Genomic DNA, 20,221 nt, shown 5'->3' with positions numbered 1-20,221 from the left:
AAATTAACAAGAACGGGAAAAGAGGGCTTCTCTGGCTCAGAGTTCCTGGTTCAGTGAACTCCCAAATGCTGAAGGTTGTTTTCTCAGAAATTGCCAGCAAGTCACAAGGACCTTTGTGGAGACTCGACAAGCTTGAGCCCTCTCTCCGGTGGATGTGTCCACGACAGTTCCAGTGTTGTAGTGTGACATTACAGTCATGTTGGAGACCTGCATCTGATCTGATGGGAAGACCTGCTTTGGCAGTAACATATTGCCTTCTTCCTCTTTCCTGTACAACCCTATGGACAGACCTAACTAAGCAATCTTAAAACAATAGCCTCTATTGGATTTTGATGGACAGGGAGAAAGTATCAACATACACTGCTTGTTTCCCCAGTCCCTCATCTTTGGTCCTCTGACGGTACTTTCATTGGCCGTGGTATAAGTAGTTGGCAAAGGATTTGTTCACATTGGTTTTTCTTTTGGGACAGTTGCTTCACTGCCAGTGGCTTCCTGACTTTAGTTTAGTCAAGAGGGAAGCCAAGGTAAAAAGCAGGGTAAGCATCCTGGCAGTCCCAAACTATGAGCAGTAGTCAGTCTTTTTATGTCTGATGTATATAGGACCATATTCTCCAAGGTTACTACATCATATATGGGGCATGCCACACTGAAATGGTTTATTCATTGTCAAACTAACTCATTAAAAGGTGGTTCATCTTCTTTGATTTGTGTTTTGAAGCTGAGTTCACAGAACAAAAGAAGAAAGTCTGAACTGACTGTAAAAATTGATTTAATTTCTTCACTCAAGAGTATAGTACAAATCTGAAAATTTTAACACTCAGGTTCTCAAGTCCCCTTTTCCCAAAATAGTTATAAAATAATACCTAAAAAATTCCTTTATACAAATTCCTTTATTCAAAGTAGTAATAATCAACACGTGAAATATTTTAAAGTATGTTACTTCTAGCAGTTGCCATCTTTTTTTTTTTTTTTTTTTTTTGGCATGGGCAGGCTCCAGGAATCAAACTCGGGTCTCCAGCATGGCAGGAAAGAATTCTGCCACTGAGCCACCGTTCGTCGCCCTCTCATAATTATAAGTACAAGAGTCTGATTATCTTCCAAAGAAGTAAAATATTTCTTCATTCACAGGTCAAGGTGGCCATGCATATCTTAAAGAATGGTTGTGGTGGGCTGGACTGCTGTCAAGTATGTATAGAGAATATTTCAAGAAACTATATGTTTAATATGTTATTCATATATTAAAATATTTGGATATCCTATTATAGTCTCTTATTAGCAAATTTTAAAACTTTACTGCTCTTTTAAAGAACAAAATCCAAAATATGTAAAATTTCAGCCTGTAAATGTCATTCAGCAGTACAATAGCTTATCTTATTTAATTTGAATTAGATGACTATACCTGATTAAAACCTGTCTGGTATGTGTTTTTAAAAGTTCTGCTCAGTTTAAGAAGGGACTTTTAAAAATGAAAGATCCTAGAAAACATCCTGTTTTTGGTTCCTCCTCTTCTATTAGTTCTCAGTCCAAATTGAAAGGAGGGTATGTAATTCATAAGGGTATCCAAGGTTATTTTGATAATGATTACCTTTTAAAAGATACATGGAACAAATGATCCTTAAGACACTGAGCCTTCAGAGAAACTATTCAGGATTATATAAGTGTTCTACATTAAATTTAAAAATAGATATTGAAACTTGGATGGCAAGAACTTTTCCAAGCTTCAGGGCAGTTGAAGTAATAAAGTGACTGATAGATGTGACTATCCAACAAATGTTTTGTGATTATCTCTTACATGCCAGGCACCATTCTAGGTGCTGGAGATACACTAAGTGAAAAGAAAACAGAAAAATGTCCACTCACACGAAGCTTACATTCAGGATAGGAAGACAAATAATAAACTAAATAGCCTTGAATGTGTTAGTGATAAATGCTAAGAGGAAGGAATAAAGTAGGGAAGGGGGATGTGAAATTGAGGACAAAGAGGTTTAAATTTTTAGATAGGGGTTTGGGAAGCCCTCACTGAAAAGGTATTATTTGAGAAAAAGAACAAAAGGAAATGAGCAAGCTAACCATGCAAAAATATTTGAGGAAAAGAACATTTAGGCAGGAAGAGATGTAAATGTGAAGACTGTGAGGTGGGACCATGCTTTACCTATAGAAGTGTGAAGCTGCCTCCAATATTCCCTCAGTGATTCTCACCTTCTGGTCTTTGCACTTTTATATACACAGTGAATCAATGCTAGTCGGGTGTGATCAAAGACTATGGCAGAAGTTTTGGTGTGTGACTTCAAGTCTGAGAAAGAGCAGCCAGGGTAGTAGGAGGAAACCACATGAGTGTAGTATTATGGGAGCTAAGTGAAGAAAATATTTGAGGGCGCAGAGTGCTCATTTGTGTCAAATGGGGCTGATGTAGAGTAGTTACAATGAAGACTGAAAAATAACCGTGGAGTTTAGGCATATGTAGATCCTTGGTGACCCTGTGAAAAGCAGTTTTGGTATTAAAAGTGTATAAAACTTTTGATGTGATGTCGGAAAGCAATAATGCTGCTTCTGTTAATGGTGGAATTGGTAATTGAATCAGTATTCCAGCTGGTATTAAGTTGAAAAACTGGGCAAAATGCAAAAGTATCTTAAAAACATCAAAGAATTAAGATGATAGTTGAGTTACTTCACCAAGATCAGGGAAAGGATTAGGGCTCAGAAAAGTAAGCTGGAGACATTTCTCCCCTAAAGGTATTTGCAGACTCCAGAGGAGGCAGCTAAGAAATAGTGTAAACCTCTGAACTCAATTAATAGGAGTCAGAATCTGATGCTGCTTAGGATGCTAACTCTGGTAAAAAAAACAAACAAGCAAACAAAAAAAACACACCTCCCACTCTGGGCTAGGGATATTGAAAACTGTACCTTTGGAGTGAGGTAGAGACTATGCAATATCTGATTATTCGAGTGGACCAGACAGTACCAAGCCTTGGTCCTAAATTGCCAGTGCTCTGGAGCCTGGCAGAAAAAAAGCAAAACTTCTTTCTTGAATGGGATTACATTATCTTGGCCTTAAATTGTTTCTGTAAGTAATTTTTAAGATAAAATGTCCAGGACAAAAAAAGAGAGGAAGCATATGAGAATAAAAAAAATTATCAGAAGTGACTGGTAGAAACTGACCCATAGATTCTCCAGATATTGAATGAATCACGGATCATAAAACAATTGTGCTTACTACAAAGAACTGTAGTTAACCAGTGAACTGGAAACTATAGCAACATTGCACATTTGCAAAAACAAAAACTAAAAAATCATATAATTGAAATATAAATAAAGTAAATTTGGATTTAACAATGCATTAGGTATGACTGAAGAGAGACTTGATCAACTGGACAATAGTTAGGAAGGAATTATCTAAATTGAAGCAAGAGGAGATCAGAAGATGGAAAATATAGACAAGAAGTTATGAAACTTAAAGGATTCAGTGAATAATTGGATTCCCAGAATTGGGAGAAAAGGGAATGGAGCACAAGCAATATTTGAAGGGAAAATCACTGAAGATTTTCCAAAAACTGACTCAAATGATCAAACCACAGAATCAAGAAGTCCAACAAGACCCAAGCAGGATCTATGAAAAGAAAATCAGACCTAGGCACATCATAGCAAAACTGCTAAAAACCAGAGACAAAATATCTTTTGAGCATTTAGAGAAACAGTATTGTCAAAGGGGTGACAGAATGACAGCTAACTTCATAACAACATTGAAAGCTGGGAAGTAGTGGAAATATATCTTTAAGGTGCTGAAAGAAGGTAGTTGGCAGTAGAATTCTCTACTCATTGAAAAAAATCTTCACGATTAAGAATGAAATAAGGAGGCTTTTGCCCTAAGTGAAACTGATAACATAGGTATACTAAAACAAATTCAAAAAGGTTTCCTATAGGTAGAAAGGAATAGATACTTATGGAAAGTTAGAGGTGCAGAAAGGAAAGAAGCAAAGTTCTGAAGTTCATTTAAATAAACATTGGTGAATGCAGAACAATAAAAATGACTTGTGGACTTAATATCTCCATACATAACAATAAAATATTCAACAAAAATGACATAAGTGTAAGGGAGAAAGTGGATTAAGGTGTTCTAAGGTTCTTGTGTGGTCAGAAGGAAAGTAAAGTTAAACATTAACATTAGACTTAAGTCATGGATACATGTAATTTCTAATATACACAGGGAAGGAATAGTGTAACTTCCTAATTAATGGAGGAAAGAATGGAATATTTTTTGAAAACATGAAAAGCAAGCAAGATGAGAAAGAACAGAATTAGCAGGACAGATAGCAGATGAGAAAATGAAAATTATTATATAGATCTAAGTTTTTTGTTTATTTTCTGGTAAGTTACGGAATCTGTAGGAGTAGAACACTATCCTAGATGAAGAGTTATTTGAGACATTGCAGCCAAATTCTTTGATTCCTAGAAGGAACAAACCATAAAGACATTTGAGGGATTGTAAAGAAAATATGAATATGGATTGCTTGCTAGATGGTGGTATTAGAGTTTTATTGTAAGTTTCACTAGGTGTGATAAAAATTTTGTGGTTAAATAGGGAGTATTCTTTTTAAGATTTTCATATTCCCATGAACTATTTATGAGTGAAATGTCATGATGTTTGTAATTTGTTAAATTATTTTAGCAAAAATGAAAAGCATTTATCTTAGGGGAAAAAAGATGTACAGCACATTTTGGGAGAAAATATATTTGAGAAATTGGTTGCATCTTAAGTCTGGATGGTAGATATATAGCTGTCATGTATATTTTATTCTGTGCTTCTGAATATTTGGAATGTTTTATTATTCATTATTTGGGATGTTTAAGAGTTTAAAAATAAAATCTTTAAGAAAGGATAGCATATTTAAAGTCTAATGTATCGATAACTACCTTACATGAAATGCCTCATTAAAAGGCAAAGATTATTAGACTGGAATTAAAAAAAAGTAAATAACCAATCAAATGCTTTTTTTTTCAAGAGACACATGTAAGGATATAAGATAAGGATATAGAACGTTTGAGAAAAGGATTAAGAAAGTTGAGATCACTGTTATTAGTATTTGACAAAATATACTTTAAAACAGAAAAAACATATCAGAGATACAGGATTAGTTCATAAAGATGAAAGTTTCAACTCACCTGGACACTATAACAATTCTAACTTTATGTAATAATATGACTTTGGAATATGGAAAGCAGAAATCAACAGAATAAGGAGAAATGGACAACTTCAAAATCATACAATGAGATTTTAATTTACTACTCTCAGTAGTTGATGTGACAAGTAGAGAAAAATTATTAAGGTATAGAAAATTTGAACAATCGGTTTAACAAACCTGAGTAAACACAATGAACATATGTCATAGCACTCAACTTCAGATATACATTCATTTCGAGTGCATATGAAATATTTATACAAATTGTTAACTTTATGGCCCAGCAGATTGTCAATTTGCTGGGCTATAAAGCTAGTCTTATTATTTCTCAAAAGATTTAATGGAGCATTTTCATAGACCACTGTGCCTTAAAAACCAATAACAAAAAGATAACAAAAAATCCCATATACGTTGAAATTAAGGAAATACACTTTTATGCAACCCATGGTTCAAAGAAGTCTGAGAATTAGAAAATATGTTAATATTTAAATTAGAAAATGCCTGTATAATATAATGGAAGTGCAAATACTTAGAATAAAATTTATATTTTTCAATATATATAATTGAAAACAAGAAAGGCAAGGCATTTAAGTCAAGAAATTAGAAAAAGAATTGCAAAATAAACCCAAAAATGTAGAAGGAGGTAAATAAAGAGAAGAGTAAAAATTTGTTAACTAGGAAACAAAGGGTCATATAAGGTCAACATTTGGGCCTGTGATCATACTAATGAAAAATTGGCAAACCTCTGGTGAAATTGATCAAGAGAAGGTGAGTTAGGTAGGTCATGTAATATGAAGTTATCCTCATTAACTTAGTATAGTATTTTGCCAAGATGGATACATAGAGCAGTGAAACAATCCTGACATGGACCCGTGGAGAATATGGTATTGAAGAGAAGTAGGGAAATTCACTTTTTGGTAAATATTTCTGCCACAGTTGGGTATGCATATGGCAAAGAAAAAAAGTAGATTCCTACCTAATTTCATACATAAAAATCAACTCCAGCTTGTTCATAGTTCTGCATGTGAAAGGCAGGACACTAACGAATTTAGAAGATTATGAAAAATTTAGGGAAAGATTTATTAAACAAGCTGTGTAATACACTAACCATAAGGGAAAATATTTTTTATATTGATAACTTAAAATTTAAAACTTCTTTTTATCAAAAAATATTTAAAAGGATAAAATGTAAATTGTAGAGGGTGAAAAAAATAGCAAAAGATTTGTATCCAAAATATATTAAAATATTACCTCAAATCAATAAGAGAAAACGTATATTAGACAAATGGGGAAGAAACTTGAACAGCCAGCTCACTAAAAAGAAGTTCATGTGGCCAATCAACAAATGGAAAGGAGAAATGCATATTGAAAGCACAATAAAATAATCCAGTATTCCTAACAGATTAAGGAACTTGCTCACAATACCAAGTACTGGTGAGAGTGTGACTTAGAGGGAGCTCTCATACACTGATAGTAGAAGTGAAAATTGACATATCCGTTTTGAAAAGGCAGGAGGCAAGAATGAAATTTTTATCAGATCATGCCCGTCCACTGCATAAAATTCTCCAGTGTCTTTTCAACTCAGATAAAATCCTACCTTTGACCGACTCACCTGCCACTCCCACTTCCTCACTCTGCCAGAGCGCCCCTTGCTGTTTAGATAAACCAATCATTTCTTTTCTTTTTTTTTTTTTACATGGGCAGGCACTGGAAATTGAACTCGGGTCATCTGGCATGGCAGGCAAGCATTCTTGCCTGCTGAGCCACCGTGGCCCGCCCCCAATCATTTCTTAATGCAGGATTTTTCTACTTGTGTTTCCTGCTTGGAATTTTCTTCCCCAAAAAGCTGTGGATAACTTCCTCACTTCCTTTCAGATTCTGTTCAGTTTACTTTACAGAGAGCCCTGGCCTAAAACAGTGCTATAAAATAGCCTGCCTCCTCCTTTGCTTTATTTCTCTTCATAGCACTTTTAGTCACTTGGCATAGATATCATATCTGTCAGTCCTCCCTCCAATAAAATGTGAGTTTTATGAGAGTAGTATCTTCGTTTTGTTCCCTGCCTTATTTCTAGACCCTAGAATAGAACCTGGCACATAAGTATCCAAGACTCCTTTTTGAATATAAGAATTGGATTTTAAAATTAAGATTTCCAGTGAAAAAGATTGGGGGGAAGTGGTGTACAAGGGCTTTCTCTTCTTTTAATGGATTTGTGGTTGTTGTCTTAGGGTGTAAAGATTTACTGAATTTTTTATTAGAAAAACCTAAATTAAGCATATATTAGATTTCTAAACTAAAATGAAAGATTTAATACTGTTCTCTAATTGATTTGGACTTTTCTAATGTTGATAATTATAGGGAAACTCTAACCCTTATGAATAGATGGGAAAAATATGTAAGTTACTAAATATAGTGGAAACAATATATAGATATTTCATAAACTCTGCATTTACCATTTGTTGAGTATGTTACTATTTAAGTTTTTTTTGTTTCCTTCTTCAAGTGGGAGCTGGTGAAGTGGCCAACTTTGCTGCATATGCATTTGCTCCAGCCACATTAGTGACTCCATTGGGAGCTCTCAGTGTCTTAGTGAGGTAAGTACATGCCATTTCCCTTGTACAAGTAGTAATCAAGATTTTAGTCTCTCAAATTGTTCTAGTTTGCTAGCTGCCAGAATGCAACACACCAGAGACAGATTGGCTTTTAATAAAAGGGGGTTTCTTTTGTTAGTTCTTCAGAGGAAAGGCAGCTAACTTTCAACTGAGGTTCTTTCTTACCTGGGAAGGCACAGGGTGATCTCTGCTGGCCTTCTCTCCAGGCCTCTGGGTTCCAACCAACTTTCCCTGGGGTGATTTTTTTCTGCCTCTCCAGAGGCCTGGGCTAAGCTGTGAGTGCTGAGATGAGGAATGCTGACCTGTTTGGGTTGTGCTACGTTGAGTCTCTCATTTAAGCACCAGCCAATTAAATCAAACATCATTCATTACAGCAGGCACACCTCTTAGCTGACTGTAGATGTAATGAGCAACAGATGAGGTTCACAACTACAGATGGAATGAGCAGCAGATGAGGTTCACGTACCGTTGGCACATGTCCACAGCAAAAGAACCAGGCACATTCACCTGGCCAAGTTGACACCTGAATCTACCACACAAATATTCTCAGATAATTACATGTGTTCGGCATAATTTATATTTAAACAGTCTTGAAGACTTTCTTTTACACTGTATAGGAACTTGCTTTAAAAAGTTCTCCTCTGGGTGGGCCATGGTGGCTCAGCAGGCAGAGTTTTTACCTTTCATGCCAGAGACCTGCGTTTGTTTCCCCGGTACCTGCCCATGCAAAAATAAATAAATACTCCCCTGAGGGGATGCAAGGGGGTAAGTTCAGTGGTAGAATTCTCACCTGCCATGTGCGAAACCTGGGTTCGATTCTTGGTCTATGCATTTTCCGCAAAACAAACCAATCAAACAAAAATTCAGCAAATGGTGCTGTAATAATGGGATACTCACATGGAAAAATAATGAAATGTGACCCTGCCATACAGCATACAAAAAAAAAGTTCTCTGTACATCTGCAAGCCTACTGATTTGGATGAGTAAATACTTTTATGCTTTGCCTTACTTGTATTATGAACCAGCACCAGTTTTAGTTTGATACCAGGTTTTTAAAATTTCGAGTCTACTCTTTGCAATATTTACCATTTGACACATATCTGCTATGTTAGGTGCTGGTTAGTGATGAGTAGATTTTTGTACTCAGTACAGAAAACCATTGACTGAGACAAAGTTACGTGCCTTTGCAGGACTGGCCTGGTTCCTCATTTGGAAGCAGGTGTCCAAGACTTATTCTGTTTCAGTTATTTTAATGATTAGCCCTGACAGCTAAGCCTAAATGAAGCTTAGATTTTGCTTACCATTCCCAAAATTGTGGTGGATAATTATGTATTTTGATCCTTTTTCTGAAGGTACGCTATATAAAGAATTTTGGTACATGTCTTTAATTTTCTGTTACTATCATTTCTATGTTTATAAGTGTTACACTGTATTTTCATTTTAAATGTTGATAAAATTATCTGTAAAGTATTAAGACTGGTAATTTAATTAATAAGTGGGCTAAATAGAATTAAATGAACAAATAAAAAGGATACATCAACCAGTAGGGCTGAATTAAGGGTGGGCTATTTTTAAGCACTGGTGTAGCTAAAAATTCCTAATTAGAATGAAAATTTGTACATACAAGTATATAATGAAACAGGTGATTCCTTTTAAACTTTCATTTTTATGATTGAATATATATTTTCTTTACTGTGGTTAAAAAACCAGAATCTTCATAAGCTTACAGTGTTCAGTTTGAGTTCAATTTTTAAAATTCTGACTGTGTTGATGTTTAAAAGTGAGAAAACTAGTGTATTACTTCCATGTTCTTAACCTTTTGTTTTTCCCCCTCCATTTTAGTGCCATTCTTTCTTCATACTTTCTAAATGAAAGACTTAATCTTCATGGGAAAATCGGGTGTTTGTTAAGTATTCTAGGGTCTACAGTTATGGTCATTCATGCTCCAAAAGAAGAGGAGATAGAGACTTTAAATGAAATGTCTCAAAAGCTAGGTGATCCAGGTGAGAAAAATAAAAGCTTTATTAATCTTATTCTGTTTTGCCTTTTAAATCTACTTTAATTTTAATTTGAATTTTATGTGTGCATAAAAGAGGCAAATATTCTGCAGGGCTTATTATGATAAAAATAGTCACATTCCTCCTCTCCTAACCCCAGCCCCTTGTTTCTCCTGTTCTTTAACTGTACCTCTATTGCTTCCTGTTTTAATTTGCTAATGCCACCAGAATGCAGTACACCAGAAATGGACTGTTTTTTATAAAGGGAATTTATTTAGTTACAAATTTATAGTTCTTTGAAAGAAAGGCAGCTAGCTTTCATTTGAGTTTCTCTGTCACATCGGAAGGCACATTGCAACGTCTGCTGGACTTCTTTACCGGCTTCTGAATTCCAACTGCTTTCTGTGGAGGGTGTCCCTTTTTGCATCTCCAAACATCTGGGTCTGAACTGCTGAACTCTCTCTGACCTCTCTCTTTTAAGCCTCCAGCAAATCAAATAAAATGTCACTCATTCAGAGAGCACTCCTCTTAGCCACCACGGATGTAATCAGCCATAGATAAATTTCACATGCTGATGATTTAAATCCACTGCAACAGAACAACTGAGTACTTCCCCCTGACCAAATATATCTCTTCTCCTTCCTGGACTTAAAGCATTATGTATTGGCTTTATATCATAAAAGATGAGTATTTAGCTTTTTGTTTAAATTATTGATTTACATTGTCTTTGCTACATAACTTCTAAGTTCAGCCATGTAGTGTGTTATGATTATTTTTCCTTTCTTGTATGATGTTTTCCCTGTTTTAGGATTTATTAATCCATCTTGAAACTCTTCCGTATTTGTTTGGTTCTACTCAGTAATTTCACACAGTAGTTTCTTTTTTTAGAAGTCTTTCCCAGAGCTTTCTTTTGTTCCCAGTCTACATTGGTGTCTCTAGGCTGGTGGTAGAGTGGTCAGTCTGGCTTTTCCTTCATTAGCATCCTGGGTATTCCCTTCAGTTTTTGATTTCTCTTGAGCCCCTTGTTTCCTAAATCCTGTTTTTTCACCCCTTCACTTTGGTGGAACTACTCTTCTAGGAAAGCAGAAAAGGACACAGGGAAGATACAGTTTTTTGAGACCTGTATATCTCAAAATATCTTTACCCTACCCTTTATGCTCTTCATTTCCAGTGTTACTGTTGAGTAATCTAATGCAGTTGATTTTTTTTTTACTGATATGTTGTCTTTGGAAGCTTTTAGGATGATCACTTTGATTTCAGTATGTGAAATTTCCCATTCATGTGTCCAGGTGTGAGCCAGGTTTCATCCATTGTGCTATGTATGTAATGGGGTCTTTTTAATTTAGAAATCCCTATTCTTGGGAATTTAATGGAATTACTCCTTTGATCGTCTTCCCTCCTTTTTCTCTTTGTGGATTTATTTGTTGGTTGGACTTTCTGAACTGGACCATTGGTTTTCTTTTCTTTTCTCTCATATTTTTACTTTTTTTTGTTCTTTGCATTTTTGCTCTGCCTTCTGGGAGATTTCCTCAGTTTTATTTTCTAATCCTTTTATTGAGATTTTATTTCTGCTATTGTATTTTCAATTTCCAAGAGCTTTAGTTCTTAGTTATTTTTATGTCTTTTTCTGCTAACTTCAACATCAGGGCTTTTTTGTGAGTCTGTTTCTTTAGTCTGTTTTTTTTCTTTTGGTTTTCAGTCATTTAGAGTTGTGTTCTGGCATTTTTGACTGAAAGCTGGACATAATATATTCAAATGAATAAAGGCTCTGGGATATTTATTCCTTCAAAGAGAACTTACATTTCTTCTGGCAGGCAGATAGAGTATGCTAGATCACATGCAGCCAGTTGAGGTATGTTTCAAGCTTTGTTGGGGCTGCTTTCTTTCCACGTTGCCATTATTCTTGGTCATTAGCCCTTTTGGCTTTCAACTGATAACCTGGGATGTTCATTTGGACCCCCTCTGCCTCAGTGAACTGTGAATTCTAGTATCTGCCCACATGACGGCGAAATCTCTGCTCAGCCCTTAGACTCCTAACTAGGCTTTACACTTGTTATCTAACCTCAGCTTTTGCTGCTCTGTGTCCCTACTATGTGGGATTTGGAGCTTATATTTCTGCAGCCCCTCCTTTCTAGGGATCTTGACCCATTAAGCCCTGATTACTTATTCCCAAATTCTGCTTTTTCTTTTACCCAGTCCACTGAAAGTTCTACACGCCCCAGGTCAACACTTTCTACTGGCTTTTATGCCCATTAATTCCCTGCTCCAGAATTGGCAGTTGTTTGAAGGAAAAAGCAGAGGTGAAAAAAAGGCAGATTCAGTTTATCTCAGAATGCTTACCTTTTCTCTGTATTTTGGTTCTTCATGTCCTGGCTGCTTTGATTGCTCTCTGATGGCCTCAGATTTCCTTTTTTGTTTTGGGTTTGGTTTTGTTTTTGTAGTTTATTCATCATTTATGGTTGTTTCAGGGGCAAAGTTAGTCTGATATTTCTTTGTCTCGCAGAGGATATTAATGGTATTTTTGCTATTTTTTCAGTGAGGAGGATTATTTGAAGTTTTTTTCTACATGGAGGAATCACAGGCTATTGCTTTTTGGTTATTTTGGCCCCTCTCTTTCTTGTTAGAAGAGTTCTTTGTTCCGCTGCCTGGTGATCTTGGCTGCTCCTTAAAGGTAGGGCTGGTTAGATCTCCAGACAGGAAGCTTCTGGGAGCCGAGTCAGGAAGAGGGGTTAGTGTGGCAGAAGTATATCTTTCCCCAGCCCCCTGTTTTACTGCAGCTCTTACATCCTCAGCTGTGCTTGGAGTCCTCCAGCACAGAAACAGTCCATTGTGACTGGGGACAGACCGTCACCCAGATGTGCAGAATTGGGCTAGGGTCTGATTGCTTCCCCAGTGGACTTTGAGCCAGGCCTCCGAAGTCAAGACTTGGATCACTGCTGATGTAGGATTCAGCTATCTTGGATGTGTTGTGTCGATTATTAGTTGTCCTCTGCTTTATGGCTTCCCAGATATTTTGATTTTTTCATTCTTTTTCTTGTTTTTGTGTATTTGCCTTTTTTAAATTCCATTACTGTTAGTGGAGTTTGAGGAGCGAACAGAGTAATAGCCTGTGGTGTCTTTGTACACCTCTGTATCCTCATCTAAAAGCACAGTTAGGTGTCTACATTATAGGGTAGTTATGAGAATTAATTAAATAAGTTAATTGGTGCAAGTTGCTGAGGAAATTGCCTGCGTGCAGGGAGACACAATACTATCACCATCCTCAAGCCTCCATATTCGGCCAGAATTCCTCTAGTTGTTTTCAGGTGCTCTTTTGGATTTGCTGTTTACCCCAGCAGTTGTCCCTCAGTATTTTAAAATATGCTCCTTTTAAGACAAACTTAATTTACCACTCCTATGGTCTTTTTTTTTTTTTTTTTTTTTTTTTTGCATTTTTAAATTGATGAACATTCAAGGGTACCTCTTGATTTCTCATCTTGATTCTGGCCTCCTTGCCCTGTGAGTCACAGCATTCACATGGGTGGGAGGTGACGAGCTCCAACGTATTCCAGAAGAATAGAAGGCTATGGATTACCCGAATTCTGTTTTATTTTATACAATTATCATAAGGCATATGATGCTACTTTAAAAACTATTAGTGGTATAACATTTTGTGAATATGAAGGCTTACTTTAGTCTTCCAGTGCACATAATTAAACTTTTGTGGTTTAAAGAAGCTGATGTTTACTTTAGGACCAGATTTTTTTCTCCTTCCTATTGAATTTATATTTTATGTTCTCAGTTTTCTCTTAGTGTCTAAAATTTAACTAAGTATAATTCTACTTTGCTTCCTCCAGGTTTCGTGGTCTTTGCAACCCTTGTAGTCATTGTGTCTTTGATACTAATTTTCATAGTGGGACCTCGCCATGGACAGACAAATGTTCTTGTATATATAACAATCTGCTCTGTGATTGGAGCATTTTCGGTCTCCTGCGTTAAAGGCCTGGGCATTGCTATTAAAGAACTGCTTGCTGGAAAGCCTGTGCTGCGACACCCCCTGGCCTGGGCTCTGCTGCTGAGCCTGATAGTGTGTGTGAGCACACAGATCAATTATCTGAATAGAGCCCTGGACATATTCAACACTTCCATCGTGACACCGATATATTACGTGTTCTTCACAACATCAGTTTTAACTTGTTCAGCTATTCTTTTTAAGGAGTGGCAAGATATGCCTGTTGATGATGTCATTGGTACTTTGAGTGGCTTCCTTACCATCATTGTGGGGATATTTTTATTGCATGCTTTTAAAGATCTCAGTTTTAGTCTAGCAAGTCTTCCTTTGTCTTTTCGAAAAGATGAGAAAGCAGTGAATGGCAATCTCTCCAATATGTATGAAATTCTTAATAATAATGAAGAAAGCTTAACCTGTGGAATTGAACAGCACCCTGGTGAAAATATCTCCCGAAGAAATGGAAATCTGACAGCTTTTTAAAAAAGAAAAAATTTATAGTTCTGCTATAAAATGAATTTGAATTATCAAAATGTGTCTGAAAAAGCATTGTCCTCAGATAAGGTTCTCTAAAGACAATCTTTTTAAAGGTTTCACTAATTGGGACCAAGATATTACTTTTCTTACATTTACATGATGGTAGCTCACTAAAATGACCTCAATATGTGGCCAATTTCTATTTCTATTAACACTATATTATTTTAGAGGTATTTTAAATTTTGAGTCCTTTACCCAAAACTAAATGCATTGATGACAATTTTAAGTCTATAAAAATGCTTTATTTTTTCATTGGTGATAAAGGTCTGAAATTTATATTTTTCATCTTCTCTGTCAATCCTTGACCATTTTACAGCTTTTCGATTTAAAAAAGAACAAAATTATCTAAATACATTATGTTCTGGTTTACCTTGCCTATAAAATGCTTCCTGTTTGATGAATTATTTTAATTTTGAACTGTTATTTTAAGGGACGCTTAAGTTAGTAAATGAGGGCAAACTCTAGACACAAAAGATTAGGAAATGACCCCAAAGAAATATTTTTCAGGTGACTTAGTTACCACATGTAAGTTTTCATGTGTACATTTGATGGACTTCTTGGGCAGTAGTTTTGTTAAACCATGTGTGTCTTGCCTCTTTTTGCGCTGGGCTCTCTTTTGGAGTCTGCCAGTTTTATTCTTCAGTTACTTCAATCTTGTGATGCCTGGATACTTGATTATTTTTTACATCAGCTCTTGTACTTCAGTATATTTTCATAATGAGTTATATTGTCATGTAGACCATTTATCAACTCTGGGAAATAAAATACAGTCAGAAGTCTAGGATTATTTCTTAAACTTAACTCATGTTAATAAAAAGACAAATTGATACAGTTCCTTTCTAAGTCTGAATGCTTGGAGCAAACTTAAAATGCTTGAAAAATATGAGTTCTTTGTACCACGTATTTTACTTTCTGCTTAAGAGTTCATTTGAACCACTCTATAATTTGGTCTTTTAAGAAATGTTAGAGAATTTTAAACATGCAAAAAAGTAAAATAATGACTTCAAAACATGTCAATTTATACCCATTAATTGGTCTTAAAAAATTTTTTTAAAAATTGGCCTCACCCTGTTGTACTGCTCCTACTCAGGTAGCCCAGCCAGTGGGTCAGGGTGTGGAGCAGCCATTGGGAAAAGCCTTCCCCCAGCCCTTCCTGCCATCTTGACCAGGGACATGAGCGCTTCCCTGGGTAGGAGGCAGTTGGAGGTGGAATGTGCAGCCACGGGCATCTTACATCACTTGGTTGGCTTTATGGGGGTGCAGGGTATTTTACACTCAGCCCTCAAATTTCACAGGATAAATAAGATTTCTCTTTGCCCAACCTATTTTTTTTTTTTTAATTCTTGACCCTCTACTGAGTTGTATTAGACTTTTTCCTAATCACCTTCCCCATGTACTTTTTTAAAAATCTAAATAAAGACTGCAGTTTAATTAATACCAAATAACATTGCACCAATGTTCATTTCTTTGATGTGACAAATATACCATAGTTATGGAAGATGTTCACATTCAAGGAAACTTTCCATACTCTTTGTAACTTTTCTATAATCTAAAATTACTCCAAAATAAAAAAAAAACATAGTTTCCCACTTCACATTTCCACTCCCCTTATTGTAGTCAAGACTTGCTAGTCACTGCCTCAGTTCAGGTTCAGCTTAGTGTCTAACATGGCTTTTAAACCCTCCTCCCTATTTTTTTAAAAGCAGTAACTTTCAAAACACACTGCAACAGTTAGTTATAGAACAGATTTCAGAGTTTGGTATGGGTTACAGTTCCACAATTTTAGGTTTTTCCTTCTATCTGCTCCAAGACACTGGAGACTAAAATACCAATATAATGATTCAGCATTTACTCATTCAGTAAATCCTGTCTTCTATGTTATCTATATAACTCCACCTTCTCCTTTGATCTTTCTCTCAGTCTTTAGGGGGCTTGGGGATATGCCCATTCTAACTTTTTCATGTTGGAAAGGGTTATCGATAATATGGAATAAGGGGATGGAACTAGTTGATGTTCTGGAGAGATGGCCCCTTTGAGTTTCAGGACTCATCTGGCCTAGGAACCCATCTGGAGGTTGTAGGTTTCTGGAAAGTAATAGTGCATCGAACCTTTGTAGAATCTCAGAGAAAGCCCTAGGTGTTCTTTAGGAAGGAATGGTTTTGGTTGGAATTTGGCAAACCATGGTAAATAGCAGTATCTAGCTGAAGCTTGGGTAAGAGTAACCTCCAGAATAGTCTCTTGACTATTTGAATTCTCGTAGCCACTGACACCATATTTATTACAATTCTTTCCCCTTTTTTACATGGGCAGGCACCGGGAATCAAACCCGGGTCCTCTGGCATGGCAGGCAAGCATTCTTGCCTGCTGAGCCACCATGGCCCGCTCTTTCCCCCTTTTTAAAAGGTCAGGAAGGAGTGGGCAATGGTAACTTAGTGGCAGAGTTCTCGCCTGCTGTGCTGGAGACCTGGGTTCGATTCCTGGTGCCTGCCCATGAGGGGGAAAAAATAAAAAAGGTCAGGAAGGCATTGTTGATCCCAGTGCCAGGGTCAGGCTCATCTGTGAGAGTCATATCCCATGTTGCCAGGGATCCCCACGTACTTTTAAACCACAGGTATACTGATATAGATATACAGGTGTATCTGCTTACACACCTTATGTTTTTTGTACTTTATACAGTAAAAGTTTTTTGCCTCTCCAGGAAACAGTTTTTGACCCCTTGGCAGTGATATTGCCCCCCATTGAAAATGCATAGACTAATTAATACTAAAAAGTTTTTAAAATATTTTATAGCACTTGAAATTGTCTTGTGCTTAAGTGTAAATGACCGCTTTTTATTTGGCTTATAATTAAATCTTACAAAAACTCAGTAATATGAACTTTAGTTTTGGTCATTAATTTTAATTAGTTTTTAAAGTAATTTTCTCTTTTATTTTATTCTTTCAGGACAGGGCAAGCATAATGGACCCAGGGTTGTTAGTTCTCATTACCGAAGTAACATTGTTAGATAACGTTTGTAAAAGATGCTTCTATTAAACTTCATATAATTCAAGGTTAACAGTACAACACAGTAATTTACACACTTTATTTTCTATACCTGAATGGTGCTAAATTTCCAAAGGCATAGAGGAAGTTACTCCTTTTTATATCTGTAGAAAATTATTTACAGTTGCTGAATGAGTCACTGACCCTCCAAATAATGTACAGTGACCAGCAGGTTAAGATATACAGTGAATCTACCTAATAATGTTGGCCTTGTATTTATCTGTATTGTTCACTTAGAAGGCATAAATTTTTTTCCATTCACTTAGAATTTTCAGATACTTCCTGTGCCTTAATACCTTAAAATTTGACTTTAGTTTCTCAATTCTTATCTATTTCCATGACTTAAATAGTACACTAGACTCTGATATCTTTCGTTTTGACAGACAGCATGGATAAACTTGAGCCGTGTGAAAGTCATCCAGCAGTAGAAAGGACGGCAGAACACAGTGAAGAAAAGGACCCTTAAATGTTTGCTAGTCCCGTTTTTTGCAGTGTTCACTGTTCAAGCCCAATCTCCTTTTCCCAAACTGCTGACCTCTTCTACAGACCATGGAAGCATGTGAAAGAGTGGCATTTAATATCCCTCCTAGCCCAACACAACTTCTGTCTGATATTTCATTTGCAGGACTTGGCTTTCATCCTGCAGAAACCTGAGTTTAATACTAAGTGCGTTGTATGTGCTGGTGAGAAGCATCATGATCCTGCCCTAGCTGAAAGACCCATGTTCAAAGTGATCCACTCAGATAAAGACACCTTACCCAAGCCAGATAGTAGAGAATGAATAAACAGGTTCTGTTAGTTTATTTCTATAACCTTTAAGTCATACCTCACAAATTATATTTCATCACAACTGGAGTAAAAGCAGAGGTCAAGTTCACTAATTTCTGGATCACTGACACACAAAAGGAAGGGAACAATGACTTAGAAAAGATTATTCATAGAAGACCATCAGAAAAATCCCTACACAAAAGCTAATTAATCATTAAGTTTAATTCTAATTCATAAGGGGTTTTATTAAAAGTAGCTGGTATTAACTCCTTACTCTCTCCCTAAACAGTAATCATCCTTGCTAAGGGGTAAGGGATGGACTGCAGCATTGTATGATGTATGCTGGAACAATCTTTAGAAAAGCTTACAAGAACTGTGTAAGAACATAAAGGCAACACGCAGCAGCCAGTATTCTCAAACTTTCTCACTACCAAAGGCATATACATTTTTAGTCTAGAAAAATAAGTCAATTTTATAAAATTAAGCTTTTAGATTGAAAAGCACAGCTTTTAACAGGCTCAGAGAAAAATAGTCCCTAAAAATCTCACTAAATAGTTTACAGAAAGAAAAACATGCCATTATAGTTATTCAATGCAGTTGGTACTGGGACTCTTGCAAAAACGGGTGACACATGTGCCTCAGCTGCTGGCCAGGGACTGGTGGATGGGGGGCTGGAAGCAGCGCACATGCTCCACGGGCGTGCTCTCACCATCACCCAACTTCAAGTACTTGTCCAAAATCGTGATGATTTCATCATTGAGAATTTGGAACTTGCGAATTCTCTCCACCATCTTCTTTAAAGGCTAAAACAATTAAAATTAATATGTTACTATTAAAACTTGTTCATTTATTGCACTTGTTACACAATGGCAAGATTTTCTTACAAAAAATTATAGCAAACCATTGACAACATCTCTAATGCAACTACTAGAACAATGAATACACATTTTGAATACAAATTTCTTTGTGGGTTTCATGCTGATGGTATTAAGAACTTCTTCCTGCAGGCTAAGAGCTGGAAAGTACATGGTCAGTGCTAAAAACCTATAAACTCATACAGTGCAAGTTTTAGACTTCCAGTTTGACAATATTGGGAACAGGATCCTCTGACAGACCCTCCTATGCTATGTTGTGATAGATCCTGAATAAGGAACACACACACAAGAACAAACTAAAAAGCACCGCTGGATCCACCTATGTATAAGGTAAAGGAAACCTTAAGTGAAAGCAAAAGCCTGGGCTGTAAACAAGCTGGAAGGTAACACCTGGGGATTCTCCCATGAAGGGAGGACAGCCCCTGTAGATAAGCAAATGCAAATGCAAAAAATCTGGAGAGCAATCCAAATTAAATTCAATCAAATAAGAGCTTGCAAGCAAAAGAAAACCAACAAATAATGAGACACATCAAAATAGATAAGAGATTTAAATACCCCCCAGCATTCAAATACTAGAACTATATAGAACATAAAATGCATGACGTGTGTACAGAAATAGACGATGGAACAAAAAAAAATTCAGCATGAAGAAAAAAATTATCAGACTCAGATTTGAAGAACCAAAGAAAACTTAGGAAAAAACTGATGGCTGAAAGTAAAACTTTAGCAGATCACAACATGGCTGAAGTGAATTACTTAACTGAAAACCATGAAGAAGAGTACTCTAGATAACAGTCTAGAGAGACAAAGAAATGGATAGTGAGACAGGTATGGGAGGCGGATGGCCTCCTCAAAGGTGTGTTCATCCTCATCCCTGGAAACTAAGTATGTTGCCTTTCAAGGAGCTCTGTAGATGTGATTAAGGTTAGGGAGCATATACTGGCCTGCCCAGGTAGACCCAATTTAACCACACTAGCAGAGAACCTCTGCTGGACGCAGGCGAGATGAACAGAAGGGAAAGTTGGAGGAGCAAGTGTGAGAACCACAATGTGACCTTTTGTTGCTAGAGAGGAGCCAGGTGGAAAAGCAAGAGAAGAAATGCAGACAGCCTACGTCTGGAGCAAAGACAGCCCCACTGACAGGCCAGCAAGGAAGCAGGGACCCTAGCCCTACAATCACAACCGGATGAAGTCAGCCAATGGGCTGAGCCTAGACATGAACCTTCAG

The 20,221-nt window shown here is 36.5% G+C and overlaps 2 protein-coding genes across 7 annotated transcripts in view; one reads left to right on the top strand and one right to left on the bottom strand.

Annotated features, from left to right (window-relative positions):
- NIPA2 (NIPA magnesium transporter 2) overlaps positions 1-16,597 on the top strand; it is a 42,753-nt gene extending 26,156 nt beyond the window's left edge. For 3 of the 4 annotated variants that reach the window (XM_077123968.1, XM_077123965.1, XM_077123966.1), the window contains 4 exons: positions 1,129-1,185; positions 7,679-7,769; positions 9,630-9,790; positions 13,621-16,597. In XM_077123968.1, coding sequence (XP_076980083.1) covers position 1,185; positions 7,679-7,769; positions 9,630-9,790; positions 13,621-14,255 — 888 coding nt within the window. In that variant the 5' untranslated portion in view covers positions 1,129-1,184 and the 3' untranslated portion in view covers positions 14,256-16,597. The remainder of the gene's footprint in view (positions 1-1,128; positions 1,186-7,678; positions 7,770-9,629; positions 9,791-13,620) is intronic. The other variant, XM_077123967.1, reaches the window with a different exon arrangement.
- A 1,536-nt stretch (positions 16,598-18,133) lies between these two features.
- CYFIP1 (cytoplasmic FMR1 interacting protein 1) overlaps positions 18,134-20,221 on the bottom strand; it is a 100,287-nt gene continuing 98,199 nt past the window's right edge. For all 3 annotated transcript variants that reach the window (XM_077123962.1, XM_077123961.1, XM_077123964.1), the window contains one exon: positions 18,134-18,922. In XM_077123962.1, the coding sequence (XP_076980077.1) occupies positions 18,758-18,922 (165 nt within the window). In that variant the 3' untranslated portion in view covers positions 18,134-18,757. The remainder of the gene's footprint in view (positions 18,923-20,221) is intronic.

The sequence above is a fragment of the Tamandua tetradactyla genome, chromosome 12 (assembly GCF_023851605.1).
Source record: "Tamandua tetradactyla isolate mTamTet1 chromosome 12, mTamTet1.pri, whole genome shotgun sequence".
NCBI lineage: Eukaryota > Metazoa > Chordata > Mammalia > Pilosa > Myrmecophagidae > Tamandua > Tamandua tetradactyla.
This window is presented reverse-complemented; position numbering and strand designations above follow the sequence as displayed.